This window comes from Apus apus, chromosome 3, assembly GCF_020740795.1.
Source record: "Apus apus isolate bApuApu2 chromosome 3, bApuApu2.pri.cur, whole genome shotgun sequence".
Classification (NCBI taxonomy): domain Eukaryota; kingdom Metazoa; phylum Chordata; class Aves; order Apodiformes; family Apodidae; genus Apus; species Apus apus.
Genome location: NC_067284.1, coordinates 12,175,552 through 12,193,452, shown reverse-complemented (window position 1 = coordinate 12,193,452; position 17,901 = coordinate 12,175,552). Strand labels below are relative to the sequence as shown.

The window sequence follows — 17,901 nt, the reverse complement described above, 5'->3', positions numbered from 1 at the left end:
GTATTTCAGCAGTGAAGAATGAAATGGAGAGACAGTTTAGCTTTTCAGTAGCATTACAACTGGTTTGATTTGTCCTTTTATAACTCCTGACCACAAAGCAACCCAGCCGATTCCCTCAAGCTTGCTCTTTCTGATGCAGATGAAGAATCTTGATGCACTTTCATTATACAATGTAGCTCCACTTCCCAACTCTCCAACAATTTCCTAGTTTATACTCCTCTTCATTGACACCAGCAACATACTTTCAGATTGTAAAGGATTTTTTTCAGCTCAAAGATCCCTCAAACCTCAGCATCACCTTTATGATCCCACTTTTGTTCAACTTTATGCATGCTAATGTCTCCAAATTTTTATTTCCTTCCCTTCCTTCAAGGTTTGTGTCACTTGTGTAGACCTTGTTTTGCACGATGCTTACTTTTTATGCTGTAATTAGTCTTAAAACTGCCATTTCCCAGACTAACACACCTGAAAAAAGTTACTGTTCTAAGAAAACTCAATTTCAAGCACTTAGGGATTTGAAAATCAGGCCTGTCTGACCCACAAGCTAAATTTCTCCATTAGCATTCTGGTGCTGGATTTTGCTCTCTTTGATTTTTCAAGGCAATGGATACTCAAGCTTTTTCTCAAGTTCTGGGCAACAGTACAGACCATGCATACACTTTAGATACCCTCCTAACTTCTCAAATACTACTTACTGTCAAACCATTGGAATATGATAATTTTACAAGAACCTTACCTAAAACTGCTTCTCCAATTCCCTCTGAAGATTCTGTGTACAATAACAACAGGTGCAGACATTAAACTACTCTGACTCAAACATGGAGAAAGAATAGCACTTACTGTTGCACCTCTTGTTATTTAATCAAATATATAAGATTAATGCATTAGCATACCCTTTCAGCCAGCTTCTGAGCTTGAAGCTGGAGATCTTGTGCTAAGCAATTGCCAGACCCATCTTCTGTTACAGAAGCAATGGAAAGCTGGAAATCAGCAACACGTCTGAAAAAAAAAAAGGACAGATGAAAATGAGAAGAAAAGAAAACCTAAACTGTTGAAATGATAGGGAGATCTGTCAGATCCAAACTGCCTCTGCATATGACAAGTCCAATTGGCAAAAATAAAACAGTCACAGATACCTGGAAGTTAAAGACTCATAGAACTGTCAAGGTTGGAAAGGACCTTCAAGATCATCAAGTCCAACCATCCACCCCACAATCCCCAAACACTAAACCATCTTATGAAACACCATGTCTACCCCTTCTTTTAACATCTCCAGGGACGGTGCCTCCACCACCTCCCTGGACAAAGTTCACTGTATTTAGAAAGCTGTACTAGAACACCAAACACTACCTTTGCTCTAACTAATACAATCAGAAAATAGATAGGTGAGAATTGTTCAGAATTAAGACAAATTATACTCAGTAATAAATATAATTGACTTGCCAACATCATTACGTTTCTCAAGCAGGACACTGGAAAAAAAAAAATCTCCATAACTTCACCTTGGCTCTAAGCAGTTTCCCATTCAGCTCATTAACACCACAACATTTCCCATTCAACCACTGCCTACACTTTGTACAGCTTTTTAGGTAATTATACTTGTTTTGAGCTTGCTTGGAAAAATACAGATATTTAATTAAATGTAAGGCTTGTTTTCCCTGTATTTCGTTTTCCCTAAGGTCCTGTTAAGCTCTTGCAAAAATAAGCACAACAGAAAATAATACAAGATGACATAACATTGTAAGATAAAACGTAAACACTACCGTTTTTTGGAGACAGGAACTGCAGATATGGACTTTATTAAATTTTCTGGTGGCAGATCCAAAACCTTTGAAAGCTAAATTTGAAAAAAAGAAGAAAGTGGCATAAGCAAAAAGTATCCAGGAAAAACACTGCTCCCTGTTTAAATACTTGTGTGCGGGGGGGGTACATCGCTTATGTTTGAAAGCAGATTATAACTCAGCTAAAAAAAAGCATGTATTTATTTTTCCAAAACAAAGCAATACAAAGCCAAGAAATGTTAGACGAGCCTTAGAAAACACAAGACAAAGCAGCCATATGTGGTAGTTTTTCAGCAGAATGGTAGAGGTTGGAAGATCTCTGGAGATCATCTGGTCCAGCCCCCCTGCCAGAGCAGGGTCACCCAGAGCACATCACCCAGGAACGTGTCCAGGCGGGTTTGGAATGTCTCCCGGGATATGGAGACTCCACAGCCTCCCTGGGCAGCCTGTTCCCAGTGCTCTGGTACCCCAAGAGCAAAGAAGTATTTTCATATATTTAGGTTTTGCTTTTGTTTGGGGCGGTTTGTTTTGCTCACAAGTTTAAGCCTGTGGGGAGGGGGAACGTGCAGGCCGGGAGCAGGGCGGGCGGGGTGCAAGGGGGTGACCCTGGTGCTGCCAGACCTGGGGCGCAGGGGATGGGATGGGATGGCCGGGGATGGGATGGCCGGGGATGGGAAGGCCGGGGACGGGATGAGCAGGGAATGGGATGGCAGGGAATGGGATGGCAGGGACGGGATCCAAGCCGCCGCCAGAGAGGGGCAGGAGCAGGGAATGCCGCCCCAAGGCGCCCGGCAACCGGTGGGACGCGCTTGGAGAAGGCGGGAGGGGGGAGGCGGGATGTGTCCCGGTGAGGCACGGGCGGGGACGCTCAGCCCGGCGCGGCCGCCCCGGGACGCGCTGCGGGAGGTGGCGGCGTTACCCGGGCGGCGAGGCTGCTGCGGAAGGTTCCGGCCGCCATGGCAGCGCGGGCGGAAGCCGCGGCCGCCCCTTCCCGCCCCTTCCTTCCTCCCTCCCGCCCGGGGCCGGGCCGAACCATTCCCGGGACGGGGGTGGGAGGGGGAGGAGGCGGGCGGGGCGGCAGCGGGGGCGGCTCCCGCGGCTCCCGCTTCCCGCCCGGCGCGTCGCGGGGCAGCGGGGCGGCCTTCCCGGGGCGAGGCCCGCGCTGCCCGTCCGTCCCGCCCCCCCCCCCCCCCTCGCCGCTCACGTCGGCGGCTTCTCCGGTCCCGCCCGGGCCCGGGGGCGACAGAGCGGCGACATGAGCACGTGCTCCGTCTCCAAGGTGGGTGAGGGGCGGCGGGGCCGGGGCGCGCGGGGCTGCGGGGGCTCCCGGGCCGCGGCGGGGCGGGGCGGGGCGGGGCGGGGGGTCGGTCCGGCCCGCGGGCCCCTCGGGGCGGCCGCGCGGCTCTGGAGGAGCCCGCCTCGCAGCTGCCCCGGCTCCCCGCCGCGGCCGAGCCCCTGCTCCTCTGCCTTTCCTCCCGTGGTCGGCAGCTTCGAGATCGTGTCGTTCCAGCCCGCTTGCTCCGAGCCCCGTCCTGCCTGGCCTTCAGCGCTTCCGGGGAGGGGGCAGCCAAAACCCTTCTGGGCAACCTGTGCCCGTGTCTCGCCAGCCTCGCCGTAAATAATTAATTCTTAGTGCCTAACCTAAATCTGCCCTCTTCCAGCGTAAAGCCCTTACCCTTCATCCTGTCACCACAAGCCCTTGCGGAAAGCCCCTCCCCAGCTTTCCCGCAGCCCCCCAGGCCCTGCCAGGCTGCCGTAAGGTCTGCCCGGAGCGCTCTCTTCCCCAGGCCGGACAACCCCAGCCCTCTCCTGGTAGCAGAGGTGCTCCAGCCCTCGGGTCGGGTTCAGGGCCCTCCTCTGGACTCCGCACAAGCTCCGTTTTCTTACGTTGAGAGCCCTTCTCTGCTCAGGTTTCCCTTCTCTCCTGTGCCAGGCTCCCATGTGTCCTGTTCTGCTCTGTGTTGCCTCCCCTTGCTCTCAGGCCTTGGTTACTCTTCATCCATTCCCTGAGCCTGCTTGATGCTGCTTTACCTAAGGCACCCCTGCTTCTCTTGACAGTCAGCCCTGCTGCCTTGCTCCTCTGACCTTTTGGCACACAAAAAGCCCTCATGCTTGAAGTAAACCTCACCTAGAACCAAGCAGTGGTGTTGTGGCTGTGAGTGTTGTCTCCCAGCTAAAGTCTGGAACCACTGGAAACGTTCATGGCATCTTCCTCCGAAACTAGTTGGAGAAACAAGCTATGTCAGTCACACATAATGTTAAGTATCTGTTATTGCCTTGATATTTCTGAGCTGAAAGCTGTCTTGTCTGGCCTGTAGTCAGGAGTTGGTAGTAGGGACAGTGCATTCATCAGAGTCTTTATACATTGTAAGACTTAAAATACTGTATCGGAATGTTTAACTTATATTCTGTCTTGCTTGATCCCATGGTGAATGGTAACAGTGGTTCACAGCAGGTGTTTTATCATTGGAAGACTCCTCTCCCTTATCTTGCTTTTCACTGAACTGAGATCTGCAGCTGGTCTGTGGTGTGGAAGTCACTGTGCAGGTTATTACTTCTGGGAGTCAAGGGAAGTACTTCCAAGCAAAATTAGAACTTAATCCAAACCACATTATTTCTCTTTCACAAATGACTGTTGCCATTAAGCAGTTAGGTAGATAAGTGTGTTCTGCCCCCTTGCCTCCCTTGTTTCCCTTGTCTTATGCGTAATATTTCTTTTCCATTTTACATTCTAGTCTGTGCTACATGGTGTAGGGAAATCCAGTGCTTGTAAAGCATAAAATAATATTTATGTTTCATTTGACTTAAGCATACATTGTTTCATCTTACATAAATATGATTTATAGTTATTTTGGCTGGTTTCCAATTATGCTTTTGTGAATTACTCTTCTGACACTTTAGGTATTCTGTAGCAGAAACAAGCTGGTACCATAGCTTTTTTTTAGTGGAATTCTTCCAGTTTTTGGGATCTGTAGAATAAAAGTAAGTTTTGTCTAGGTTGTTTTTGATGGTTGCTAATATACGTGGTAAAGTGGAAAGAATCTGAAGGCACCTCCAGTTAATAAGGCTGTTTTTCAGGGGAGACCGATATTGTTACTGGTGTTTTACTGCAATTTCCTCTTTGTATCAGAAGGGAAATAACATGTCCAAAGTCACCCAAGAGACTGTGATAACTGAACAAACATTGAGTTTTATTCTCACTAGATCATTCTTAGGCTAGTGGCTGAACTCTCCTGGGTTGAGGTCAGTAATCTTTGCTTGTGTAAGCATCTCCACTGAGAAACAGAGGATTGAATCCATCTGTTTATCAGTCTTTAGCACTTGTATGTTCCCTTTCCCCTTGCTGTGGCACAAGAACCAACAGTGAGAGCTGGGGAATGCATATAATGTCTGAAACACAGGAAATTATCAGAACTCTTCTGAAGAGGTGATTTATTATTTTTTTTAATTATTATTATTATTATTTGAGAGGATGAGGGAAGAAATTTCAGATTCTCTAGAAGAAAAAGAAAATGTTCCAGAATTCAAAGCTTAATACTTGTGGTTTATTTCTTCCTCCTTTGTGATGAAATTAATCTAATGGGAAGATGGCTTCTCTCTGGATCACTTCCTTGGAGCCAGGGTTTTTATTTATCTGGACCTTTTCCACACCATTCTGCTTCTAACCATCTTTATTTTTTCAAGTCGGAATACACTGGTCCTCTAGGGCGTGTCATTGGTTTTCTAAGTGCCAATAACCACTGCATTATTCTGGGTCATGTATCTATATGCATCCTGGCCTTTTGGGGTTTTTTTTGTGTTTTGTTTTTAACTGAAACTATATTGAGAAAACTCCATTGATGTGTCTGCAGGGAATAATTTCCTCTTAATTCTAAACCTGCTGGAGGTTATGAGAAGTTTAAAAAAATCTGCTGCTGCTCTAGTCAATGGTGGAATTGACAAACATAACAGAAAGGTGAAGAAGCTCCTTCCAAATAGGCTGGGATACTGCTTCCACTAGTTTTTCAGGTTGAAACAGCAATATAAAGGGACAACATACAAATTGATATTCTTAAGATGATGGCAGTTCAGTTCAAATTGTTGATTTAATGGAGCACTGGAATTAAAGGTGAACAAAGTGGCCTCAGGAGCTAGTCAGATTTATGCTCATGTTGAAGTTTTGTTGTTTGTTTTCCGTTTTCTAGGGCTGCTTTGTTTTTAAACCAAATCCCAAGAAGAGGAGAGTGTCTCACAAAAAAGGTTAGTGGATTTTGATGCATGTTGCTATGCTTGGGTTAATCCTGGAAGGCTCACCATATCTGATTGAATTCTGTCATAGCTGTGTGAGGATTTCTGTTGCTCCTTGATGCCGGTATTGCAGAATACTCATTTATTTGGAGGAACACCAGCAAATTACTGGCTAGTGTAAATGTGGGTTTCTTTAATCTTCAGCAAACAAGATTATCTAGCAACATTTGTCTTTGCAAATTATTTTTTGTGCAGAACTCTTTTCCGTGTTACCAGAAGTTGTTCACTGACTGACAAATTATTTATCTAAAGAGTCTGAATGAGCCACTTTTAAGCTATGGGAGTCAGAAATCGTATACCATTCATAAGTCTTATCGTATTCTCAGTAGTTTGCCGAAGTTTCTTGAAGAAAAGAAGATTCCGTGGCTTCTGTTCAGTAGTGTTTGTTATATATATTTTGGTTTATGCAGCCTATATGGTGTCTATACAGGTCTCTTGTAATTTGAGGAAGACTGAACAGGACTGACAGTTTTGTGAGCCATAAATAATGATGCTTCAGTATGAGAGACAGGAAACTTACTGTTCTTATTCCCAGGCTAACTCTTTTGGGGCAGCAAAAAAGGTGTGACGGTTTGTATAAAAAAATTGGAGGGGAAAGTAATAAGGGCAGATTTTTGTGGAAACCACCATAGGCTCATTCATTACCAGAGGGACTTGCTGTTAACACCTGCTTTAAAATTAATTCCAAATTCTTGTTCCTGAGAGTTGGCATATCTGTAGCTCAGGGAATGAAAGGAATGAGAATCCAGTCTGTCATTCCAAGTCATTGCAAGATAAATGATCAAGACCTATACACTCAAACCACACTGAAATTTTACCCCTCACTGGATGCTGTATTTTTCTTTTTGGAAGATTAGTAACACTTGGATAAATTCAACCAAATGTTGTTCTAGTTAGCAAATGCTTTGAGACAGAAACATAAATTTGACTGAACTGCTCCTAAATGAGAGGCAGAGATAACCTAGTTTGGCTGCTCACAGCATTTGGTTAGAATGGTGTTCTAAATAACAGTACTTTGATTTGCATCCACCCAGTTTGGAAGCCCAAACCTGTCATGTGTGAGATTTGCTTGTGAAACTTCTCAGCATCAATAGCTGACAATCCTGTTGCACCCCACAAGAGGCCTTGTGTGCACATTTACATCTATCATTGGAGTTTTGGTACTACAAAAATAAAATTATGCCTGGGTATGTTACCAATAATGTGGTTGCTGGATTATCTTTAATTGAAACTTTGTAATCAAAGTGAGTTGTGTTTTCTAAGTGATTTTTCTTAGGGGTACAACTGAGATATTAGTTTAGGTGAAGTTAAAACCGAGGATGAGGGATGCCACTTGTTTGTCATTTTTTACAGAGCTGTTTTGGGTGTTCTTAATGCTTTGGGAGATGGAATGGGCTCATCAGCTGGTTCTTTTCTAGAGATCAGACCACTGCTGATGCTCCATTGAATGGCCACTAAATGAACATGAATGGCTAGGAAATTAAATTTTTTATATGCATATCTTTAGAAAAAATAAATTGTTATGTTTAATGTAGCCTGGTAGCAACAGTAAACAGGCTGTTTACTTAACCTTTGGACTTCATGTTCTTCCAGCTGATGTTAGTGAAGCATTAAAGCTACACCAGGCCTGCTAAATATCTGCTGGCAGTAGAAGGATGGTTCCAAGGCTTTTTTTTTGTTGTTGTTATGTTTTTAGAGGAATTTAGACTGTGTCAACGTGGGAGGAAAAACAACAAGAAAAATCTCATTCAGATATACTGGGTTTTATGCAGTCTCCCATTTTACTCCTAGAAAGGTCTTCTTAGTTGGAAGGGAGTTTCTGTACTCACATCTGTAAGGCTGTGCAGCACCTGGGGAGCCAGATGTATTCAGGAAAAGTGCCAAGGCACTGTTTTACCAAAAAGGATCCGACTGACCTTTTTGTATAAAGTGAGAGGCGATTTAGAGGTGAGCCAAAAATGTAGGCCTGGTTTGTGCTTAAAAGTTTGGCTGGAGTAGTTGTGTTGGTTAAATGTATTATTTATAAAAAGGAAACAAACAAATAAATCAGTATTTAATGTAATCTGACAGTCCTTTTCCAATTGGTGTTAGCTGCATCTTGCCTGGGGAACAGAAAGGATTTTCCTGTATCTGTTCTTGCAAGCTGTTGTGGTTCATATCTGAATGCAATAGCAAAGGAGGATTGAATATTTAATAGCTAAAAGAAACCGACAAAACTTTCTGGAGCAAGGGAAATATATTTTAAAGATTCATGTTATTAATGAAAGCTGTTTGCTCTGATTTAGCCTGTAGTCCATCTGGGATTTGAGATAGAAGCCAGTTCTTTACCTTTTGCTTGCATACTTGGATAACAGATTCTACTTGTTCCCTCACTTACTCTACCAGATACCAGCAGTTAATTAGTTGGTTAAGAGAAAAGTAATTTCCCTCACATATATATGTATATTAAGATGTTAATGTTTCGGTTGTGTTCTTTTTCTTCTCAACAAAAAATGTTTGGTTTAATAATATTTGTTTCTGCTTGTGCTTGCTTTCTGTCTTTCTAGCTAAAGATTTGAGAAAAGTAAATGAAGATACAGAGGATTCTGAGTTGCGGTTTCTTACTTGTCAGTCTTTATGGGCTCAGATCAGATCGGAAACAGAGGTGAGTCTTGACCCAACACTGAGGCAGTGGTTTGCATTTGTAACAGTGCTGCTTGCCTCTTTGTTTCCAGAGATCTTTATTTACAGGCTTAAAAGGCCAGTTAGTTAAAGCCATCAGAGGGCCAAAAATACTGAGACTGAAATCGCTGTCCAGAATATAAAACAGTAATAATAAACCCCTCCATTACACATCTAACCACACAACTACCTGCTGCTTCAAGCTTCTCTTTTCATTAATTGCCCTTTTTATTAACTCCTGGCATACTGCTGTTTTCTACCTTCCATTCAGTTATGTGCTTGCTGGCCCTCAGAGGATTCTAGGCTGCTCTTGACCTCAGTGTTTCAGAGTTCACAGTAGCCCAGTGGATTTATGTGAGTACAACGGCGTGGATGTCAAATACTGAATGACGCAGCTGCAAGCATAGTCTATTGAATTAGCATGCATAGTGTCAGCAGGGTTGTCTGGTGGGAATCAGAGTTAATTTCATACTGAACTGTGGCCTCCTAATTGTTGTGTGTTAGATGGCATGCTGCTATTGTGTCCCTATAGCCAGCTGACTTGTATTATAGTATAAATAATTGCTTCCGGCCAGCCGGCATTTTCTCCTCTATTCAATGTCAAAGACTCTAGGCAAGTATTCCATGTTCCTCTGCCTTCTGATGGGCTCTAGGCATCGTAACTTATTTTTTTTCCAAAGTTTGTTTTGGGATGTACAGTTGAAGCCAGCTGGATACAACTTATAATTTGGACCATTGGGCTAAACTCATGAATTACTCTTAATTCTGTTCCTGCTGTTCCATAATCCAGATCACTTTGACGGTTCAGCACCCTTTTCAAACCATAACAAGTCAGGGCTGAGCAGAGCAGTGCACCACATTGCAGTGCTGATTATAGAGAACACACAGCAGTTTGCAGAGATGTTTGGTGTCTTCCTGCCAACTGCTTCAGCTCAATGGGTTAGCTACCAGCGGTGGCAGTCATGTTGGCAGCTGCACCAGAAACTGCCTCCTCAGCCGCACTGTGGACTTACAGGGTAGATGATACTCTGTAGCTACTTCTGGAAGACCTTTTCTTAGATCTTCTATCTTTGACTCAGTTTTGTCAAGGCCTTTTTGACAATGCTTCTTCATTGCCAACAGTGTCTGCAGGTTTTTCAGGTTGAAGAAGTGTTGGGTCTTGGTTTTGTTTGTTGTTCCTAGTGGCTCTGCAAGGGTTTCTCCCAGAGCAGCAGGTACAGTCCATCATAGAAAAGCCTCCCTTAACCACTCAGAAGCACAACAGAGCCATTGCCATCTGCAAAATCATCATTCTTTCCTGTTCTAAATCTCCTACCCTTGTTTTCTTTGAGGCTGCTAGGAGTTAGCCAGATACTTTCTTGTATTCTTCCTCCTTCTGATGGAAGACAGTTCATGCTGCATTGACAAATTGATGTGGCCTTTGCCTTCAAGTTTGATTTGCCTAAAGGCAGATTACTTGCAGTTACTTTTGCTGCTATATATAGAATTTTATTTATTCAGCTTCTGGAGTATCTCTCACATTTTTTTCTACTGAGTTTTGAATTACCATCCTTTTATCCCACTGTTGGCAAACTTGGAGGTGATAATTATTTTTATGTATAAAATTCAGGTTGGAAGGGCCCTTAGAAAGTTTCTAGGGTGAATTCCTGCTCAGAGCAGCAGCATTTGTGAGGTCAGACCAGGTAGGTATGGGCTTTATTCAGTCAGAATTTTATTTCTTACATACTTTCAAACACTGGCATAGTAAAGCTGATCCATGACAGAATAGCTGGAAAGTGTGTGGCTTGCTGGTTTGGACTTCTGTTGTATTTTATGGTAGTGTGCTAAGCAAACCTAGCAGGATGTTCTCCAAAGTTTTTGCCAGGATACTGCTACCTGACAATTTTTTTTTTGGCAGTCCATTTGTCTGTGCTGGTGTTTTCCCATTTCTCTGGGATCTGCCTGAGGTGTTGAAGAGTACAAGTACTTTGTTGTGAAGCAATCTTAGCCTTTGTATGTCCATCATAAACAGCTGCAATTGCGGCAGCACCATCTGTTGTCTGGTGATTACATTCTTCTAGGCTTCTCACAGCATGAAAAGCTGGCAAAAGTACTGCAGGAAATGTCCTTCGTTTTTGGAAGGTGAATTTTGGCCTTTTTTGTTTCAGTATTGCAGGGTAACCCAGTTACTCTGCTCTCAGCAGTGGCCTTACAAATGTTCTTCTTATGATACATCTCATCAAGGACTTTAGGAAACGTTCTCTTCCTGTAATGTAAGAAATTCCAGTTGCACTACCAGGATCCAGGTTAGAAACAAAAAACTGAAGTGTAGGCTTGTAATTAGGGTAATTTTAGCTCTAATGTGCAGATAATGGTTTACAGATAATACACCAGATAATCATGACCAAACCTATTATCGTAGCAGGGACTGAACTTCCAGTTCTGATGACTTTTCCAGGGTGAGCAGTGTCATGCAAGTAAGAATTGGCCACTTGAGATACAGAGCCTCATGTTCTGTCTGGAACACTACTAAAATAGTGCCAGTAACAAAGTTGTTTTGACTGATGGATTTTAAGAAAGCTCAGTAAATGTGTAATACTATGGCAGACTGATTCCATCTTCACAAATGTGCCTTGGAAGAAGTAACATACACTGTAACCATGCAAAGTAAGGATTTGAGTTGTTGTTCGTGTGGCTTAGTGAAAGCATCCAGTAATGATCAGAAGCAGCTCGAGGTCTCATGGGTTCTGAAACAGAAGCTTGGAGGATTGTTATGGGATGTATGGTAATTAAGGAGCTGTCACAATGCTGTTACAAAGCTGATGATGTAAATGCTTCTTTTTCAAATGCTGTGTTACAGTTTCTTCTGAGTTGCCATAGAGTTTATCGGGTGGGAGCTCAGAGGTGCACAGTCTACATGAGAAAGGCCAAAATAATATTTTTTTAGTAAGCAGGTGCAAAGAGTAAGATTACTTTGTGTACAGTTTTGTCAGTTGTTCAGGAGAGCAACAGGAACTCTTCTGTATAATGGAATTCAGGGTTTTGAGCAGGCATCCTGTGCAGTCTCCGGAGATGTGACCTTAACTCCTTTGATAGCTGCCTCATCAGTGCTGCTGGTTATGGCCTTTGCCACTTCATAATAAATGAAGTTCAATTCTTTGTATGTCACTTCTTGGTGCTAATAAATCTTGATGATTTTATTTGGGACAGGTGTTTAATCTTGTTTCTGACATCTGTGTCCTAGACTATATATTAATTTCCTGACCTTGTCTGTTCTAGCAGAGACGTATCTTGGATTAGGGGCAGATTTTCAAAGACACACACAATAAAAGGAATACGAACTACTGCCACTATATCTGTCTCTAAAAGTTCTATCTCTCCCTGCTTTCTCTCACCTTTTCAAATATTCCCCACATATACGTATTCTTGTATTAAAATCATCCTGAAGAGCAAAATGCAGTGTAGCAAAGGTGGTTTAGTATTTTTTCCTATAAAACATACTGCTTTCCTTTATTACTAATTTTTTTATTTCATCCTGGATTAGATTTTGAGGGGCTTTGTTCTCATATAGATTTCTCAGAAAAATGTTTACCAGGTTTTTTATAAGCCAAGAAGAAATAAGAAGAATTTTCATTAAGATTCTTCCAGAAATGTATTACATTGTTTTATTCCTCCTATGTCACTTAACACTTTGTCAGCATGTTTTTTTTCCTCTTCTTTAAAGCCTGTGGTGTGACAACTCAGTTAAGCTCCTTTGCTTTCCGAGTTATTGTTGAGGCATTTGACCAGAAGTTCCAAGATGGGAAATGTCTGTGTTTGCCACACAATGAATAAGTAAATTAGCATGTTTATAGTTCACAGGAAAACTTAGTGTTATTTGAAATTTTTCCCTGGAGTTTTAAGGATTTAAAAGTTGGGAAGAAAAAAGGGTAGGACAAAGATGATATTCTAGTGTTCTAACATTTTTATAAATAAAATCTCTCCATATTTGTTTACAGAAAATACAGGAAGACTTGAATAAGCAGTTATTTGACAGCCTAGTAAGTTTTTTGAGGCGGTCTCATTCTGAGTTCCAAGAGAAGACAACAGAATGGACTTGTCGGATGAAGTCCAGAGAAATACCTACTGCAGCTCTTGTTTTAGGTAATTTTTAAAACATGTTTGGGTATATACCTCTGCTTAAAACTGACACGAAGATGGACAAAAAATCCGTTGCTGACTTCCAGCAATTATTGTGAGCAGTATCAGCCTCAGAAATGTTAACAGAAGAGACTGGGCTGGGAGAAGGAAGCAGGATAAGAGATCCTTCCCCTTTATCTGTATGCAGAATAGTGCAGTAAGGCAACACCTTCCCTAAAGGTCTGTCATGGGCAGTTGGTAGTAATTTGTTTTTTTTTCCTGATGCACAGGAGATGCTTTGATTCTGTCCCTGTTTCTGCCATCAACTTGCTTGGTGGATTCTGTGACTAACCATGGAATTACACAGCTTCTGTGTTTCTGATCTATGTTCTTGCAGTGCATTTTTATGTGTAGGAAAGCAGTGTCATTATCTTGGAAAAGGTGCGGAGGGTGAAGAAAATAACTGAAGATCTTATTCCTGAAGTAAAGTTCTGAAGTCTTCCCCTCATTCCTTTTTTTTCAAAGGGTTGTAACTGTAATCCTAAACCTGATCCATGGCAATCTGATCAAATTTTCTGTGGGTCGTTTTGAGCAACCTAAAATCAGGCCTGTGCTTCAAGCTTGCTGTGTGAGCACTAGGAGAGCCTGGAAGATAATCTGCTTTTATAGGCAGCAGAAAGTGAGAAGTTCCTGAGATTGCCTCGTGGAGGGGCTCATTTTTTTTTTTTTTTCCGTTTAACTTAGGATGTTAAGGAAGGCAGTAATATTGAGTAGTTCATAGTAAATTCATCATTCATACTGATTCGTAGTAATCTTCCTCCTTACATAAGCCATGTGAGGATCCAGATCTCAGGTGTATGCACTGCTGTTCTTCTGGAGAAGGTGAATTTCACCATCTTGTCTGCAGGGCTTAGATGTCTGTGGATGGCTTCTCAGGGTATGAGGAGCAGGGAAGTTATAAAACCAATCCTACTTCTTGCAGGTTTTTGCAACCTTGGGCTCCAAACTGGATAAAGGGTCTTTGCAGTGATTCTCTGTTTCTTTTACTCAGCTAGTGTTAACATGCACAGCTAGTTTTTTATCTTTCCTCATAGATGATGCAATGCTTTTCATTCCTTCCTTGAATGGTATCTTCTGGTTTTCATCTGCTGTTCAGTTTATTATTATTATTCAATCTTTGTGGTCACAAATCACAGGAAAAATGTCCTTTAAAATCTGTCTTTCTTCTAGGTGTAAATGTTACCGATCATGACTTGACTTTCAGAAATCTCTCTGAAGTCCTTCAGAATACTGTTACTCCTTACATAGCCTTTTTGGAAGCCAAAGATTGCCCAGGTAAGCACTGCAGTAGCTTTGCTTCTTCACCTGAATAAGCTGTCCATTCACTGGAAATTCTAGCTTTTGCTCACAAATGTAAGAATGCTTGGGATGGAGGGGTCTTGAAGACTTTCTAAAGATTTTTCTCAATGCAGTGTTAACGTAGCAATAATGCCTACTGTGTTTTAAGAGGTATCCAGTTCTGTTTAAAACAATGAAGACTGAAACACTAATTAGTTGTAGCATAGATGTTTAGAGCACGCTGCCTACTGTACTGCCTGTTGATCTTGTAGGCTGGCTTTCCTCTTGTTTAATTAGACATTCCACCATACAGTCATATTATTTCAGTGAGAGAATGTGTAGAATAAAATTTTGTCCCACACTCCTTGTCTCTGTTTTAGTTTTTGAGTAAAAAAACTGGAATCATTTGACAGCATCCCCAGATCTATGGATTGGCTGCCTTATTTATTTTTGGATCATTCCAGTAGCATGTGGATGGAGTTCAGGAAAGGTGCAGGGCCAACCTCTTAACCATAATTGTTGCTATCTGGGTAAATGAATAGGATAACTTTTATTGCATTAAAAGCATGCATATAATTAATATTTTCAAGCTTTGTGGAGCATAGGATGTGCATTCTGGAGAGAGGAGAATAATTAGAAAAGTGAAAAATAGTAAATGATAACTTTTTAGAGTATGAGTTGGAGAAGTGTTACTGAATAACCAAATGTCTTTACTGTGTGTCTAAAAATGTTTTGAAGGAATAAAAAATCTGATGCAGAAGCTGATGGGGCAGCTGATGAACTGCAATGTAGATGTGGATTCATTGGAAGATGAGGACTATGTGCAGGTTTCTCAGAACAGAGTGCGTTGTTCAATGACTTCTCTTGTCAACTGGTATGAGAGTGTAACAAAGGTAGGATTTTTAGGTTGTTGTTTTTTTTGTATCACCGGTTTCAAAAAATGCCTGATCCTTAGATGCTTTTAAAAAAGAAATTAAGTAACTGAGATTTCTGTGCAGTAGTGAAAAAAATACCAAAGGTTAGCTTTTCATTTCATACTAAGAAATAACTGAGATTGAGGTGATTGAATATAAATTTGTAATATATTTAACAATTGTTAAATTAGTTTCTAATGAGGTATGAATGTCAGAATTCTGAAGAACAAGCAAAAAGTTCTCTTTCATCATATGTTTAGTTAGGAACTAGAAGTTTGAAATGACAGTATCAACTTCATGCCAGATGCTTTTCTCCCAGGAGTGCTGAGTTGTTTTGTTTTTTTTTATTGAAACAAAACTTTAAGAAAGAACAGCCATCCAGGGGAAAGTACCATATTAGTGCTAATGTGCCATTATATCATTTGCAGCTCATGCTACATTGACAGGCTGTGAGAAAGTAACTTTCAAAATGTTTTTTGTATCTGTGTTTAATAAAGCTAGTGAAGCTTTAAGTTTTGTTTTGGTCATGAATAAAAGATAGAAGTGATTTTATTATGAGAGCAGTGTGCTAAATAAAAAAATAGTGAGTACAGTCTCTTCTTATTACTGGGTACACATATAAGAAATGGGCAATGTCCATTTCAAGTTTTCTTCCTCAATCCCAACAGAATTTCACCAGTTCTGTCCCACAGAGCTGTTCTTGTCTTTGTTGGAATGTGAGTTTTTAAAATTTGTGTATTTCCTGTTTTGCCAAACGGGAGGAAGAAACTTGGCAGTTCTAGATGCTAATAATAAATATAACTGTCGTGATAAGTCGTGTCTCTTTGGAGTATAATAATATTACAGATGTGATTGAATCTTTCTTTTCCTGTCTTCTGTTTATTAATGCGTAACAAATGGCTTTAAAGAAAACAGATTCTGAAACTCCAAGCAAAAAAAGAACTTCCTCTTCTACACACTGGCAATCTCCTCCAGTTGTAGTTATATTCAAAGACATGGAAAGCTTCACCACAAAAGTACTTCAAGACTTCATAGTCATCAGCAGGTAATGTGACCTGATGTTTAGTTCTTCCACTCCTTTCACCATGCCACATTTCCAGCTGTTTTGAAGTGTAACGACGAGACCAGTGGACAGTTGGGATTGAGCAAAATACCTATTTGCTAAGTTTCAGAGATATATTATCCTAAAGCTAACTTGGCACTCTGGTTTAGAGTGCCTAATGGAAGGGTTGAGATACTGGGTGTCTGATTTAATCCTTGACATAAGAGGCTTTATTGGTACTAGTTGTTACAGAATTTGTGACAGTGAAACTACTTTTTTAAGATGCCTAAATGTTTCTTCTGAAAACTTCTCAAGTTGTTTTCAGAGTATATATTTTTTTTTATGACTACTGATGTAATACTGCTCAGAGATCACTGGTTTACTAATAGGAGTATGTAAAACTTACCAAGATAATTTCTCAGTGTTGGCCAGGATGTGTAATGAGTAGCTGACTACTCCAGGTGCTCCTGTGCTTCTGTCCTTCTTTAACCTGTCTTCTTTAATATCATGTCATGCATTCTAATCAAAAACCCATGCTGTTCTCCAAAAAGAGGATCTTACACTTAGCCCCCAGGTTGAAACTACAGTTGCAGCAGAATTGGGACTGCAATTGTACAGTAAGTTCAGCTGCAGTGGGCACACCTGACACTGCCTCTAACCAAGGGTAGGCAGTTTCACTTGCTGACAAACCCACAGCAAAAATATTCTTTTCTAATTCAGATCTGACAGGTGGGTTCTCTCTCTTCTCAAGAAGTAAAACTGTAAATGCACAATTTTAAAAAAATAATTAAGGCAAGGGAAAATGAGGTTTCAAGTGTGGTGGTTTATTTTGCTTTTTCTGGCAAGGTTAAATACCTGATTATGAGCGTGTGGATTGTAGATAAAGTGCATTTCAGGTCTGTCAATCTACTATTTGCAAATACACCTTTTTCTCATAGGCTGTCTTGTCAGGAAAAAAAGTTTAGAAGATTCAAATGATCAGTCTTAAATGTGTTTAATAATAAGGATAAAGAGGCAAAATGTGAGTTTCTTCTGATTTCTTAATCACAACATTAGATTTATCTCTGATATTCTTTTATCAACAGTGGACAGTAATATATGGAATTTATTGTTTTTATGTTTAAGTCTCTAGCAATAACTTTGAGGAGTTAGAGAAATGAAGTAATTGTGTGATAACAATTAAAACAAAAATATTCAAAAGTTGCTGTAATGAGAACAGGGAAGGAATGAATGTTCAATTTTAATCTAGATGATGCTTAAGATAGAATTTTTATCTCCATGAAGGTAAAAAATGGAAGATAATGGTGAAATAGTACTGGAAACACTGTTTTGCATAATTTATATACTGTTCACAAGGGATACAGTGTTCAGTCCTGGTTACTGGTTCTCAAAACATGTACTAAAAAATAGTCTGAAGAGGAAGATTGAATCTAGAGAAGCTGCAATTTTTTATTTTTTCGTTTTTTTAATGAAGTACAATGGGAATATGTAGTTTGTTAGATGAGTTTCATATTTATTTTGAATATATTAAATGGTGTAAAATCTAAATTTTCCTGAGACTTTTAGCTGTTTAATATCTTTTCTTATTTTTTCTGTGTTTGAGAAAAAAATCCTATTATGACTCAACTTGTACAATACTTTAACTGAAAAGATTCTTTTTGTGCCACTTCCTGCAATATGAATCCTAAAATAGAATTTAATTTGCTTTTTTGCTATAGGGTTTTAAGTAGCTCCCTTTCTTTTTCATTTTACTCCTCATCAAAACTCTTGGTTTACTGGC

The 17,901-nt window shown here is 40.8% G+C and overlaps 2 protein-coding genes across 9 annotated transcripts in view; one reads left to right on the top strand and one right to left on the bottom strand.

Annotated features, from left to right (window-relative positions):
* The window catches only part of RARS2 (arginyl-tRNA synthetase 2, mitochondrial), a 42,207-nt gene extending 39,468 nt beyond the window's left edge, over positions 1-2,739 (bottom strand). For all 5 annotated transcript variants that reach the window (XR_007888922.1, XR_007888923.1, XR_007888921.1 and 2 more), the window contains exons 1-3: positions 2,701-2,739; positions 1,764-1,837; positions 894-999 (exon numbers count right to left, since the gene is read on the bottom strand). Coding sequence is in view for 1 of the 5 variants with exons in the window: in XM_051613770.1 (XP_051469730.1) it covers positions 894-999; positions 1,764-1,837; positions 2,701-2,739 (219 nt within the window). In the remaining 4 variants the exon portion in view is untranslated. The remainder of the gene's footprint in view (positions 1-893; positions 1,000-1,763; positions 1,838-2,700) is intronic.
* Positions 2,740-2,845: 106 nt separating this feature from the next.
* ORC3 (origin recognition complex subunit 3) overlaps positions 2,846-17,901 on the top strand; it is a 35,585-nt gene continuing 20,529 nt past the window's right edge. For 2 of the 4 annotated variants that reach the window (XM_051613765.1, XM_051613764.1), the window contains exons 1-7: positions 2,846-3,060; positions 5,966-6,020; positions 8,615-8,712; positions 12,707-12,851; positions 14,058-14,162; positions 14,904-15,058; positions 15,988-16,124. In XM_051613765.1, the coding sequence (XP_051469725.1) occupies positions 3,037-3,060; positions 5,966-6,020; positions 8,615-8,712; positions 12,707-12,851; positions 14,058-14,162; positions 14,904-15,058; positions 15,988-16,124 (719 nt within the window). In that variant the 5' untranslated portion in view covers positions 2,846-3,036. Of the gene's footprint in view, positions 3,061-5,965; positions 6,021-8,614; positions 8,713-9,000; positions 9,084-12,706; positions 12,852-14,057; positions 14,163-14,903; positions 15,059-15,987; positions 16,125-17,901 lie in introns of those variants that run through there. The other 2 variants (XM_051613767.1, XM_051613768.1) reach the window with 2 other exon arrangements.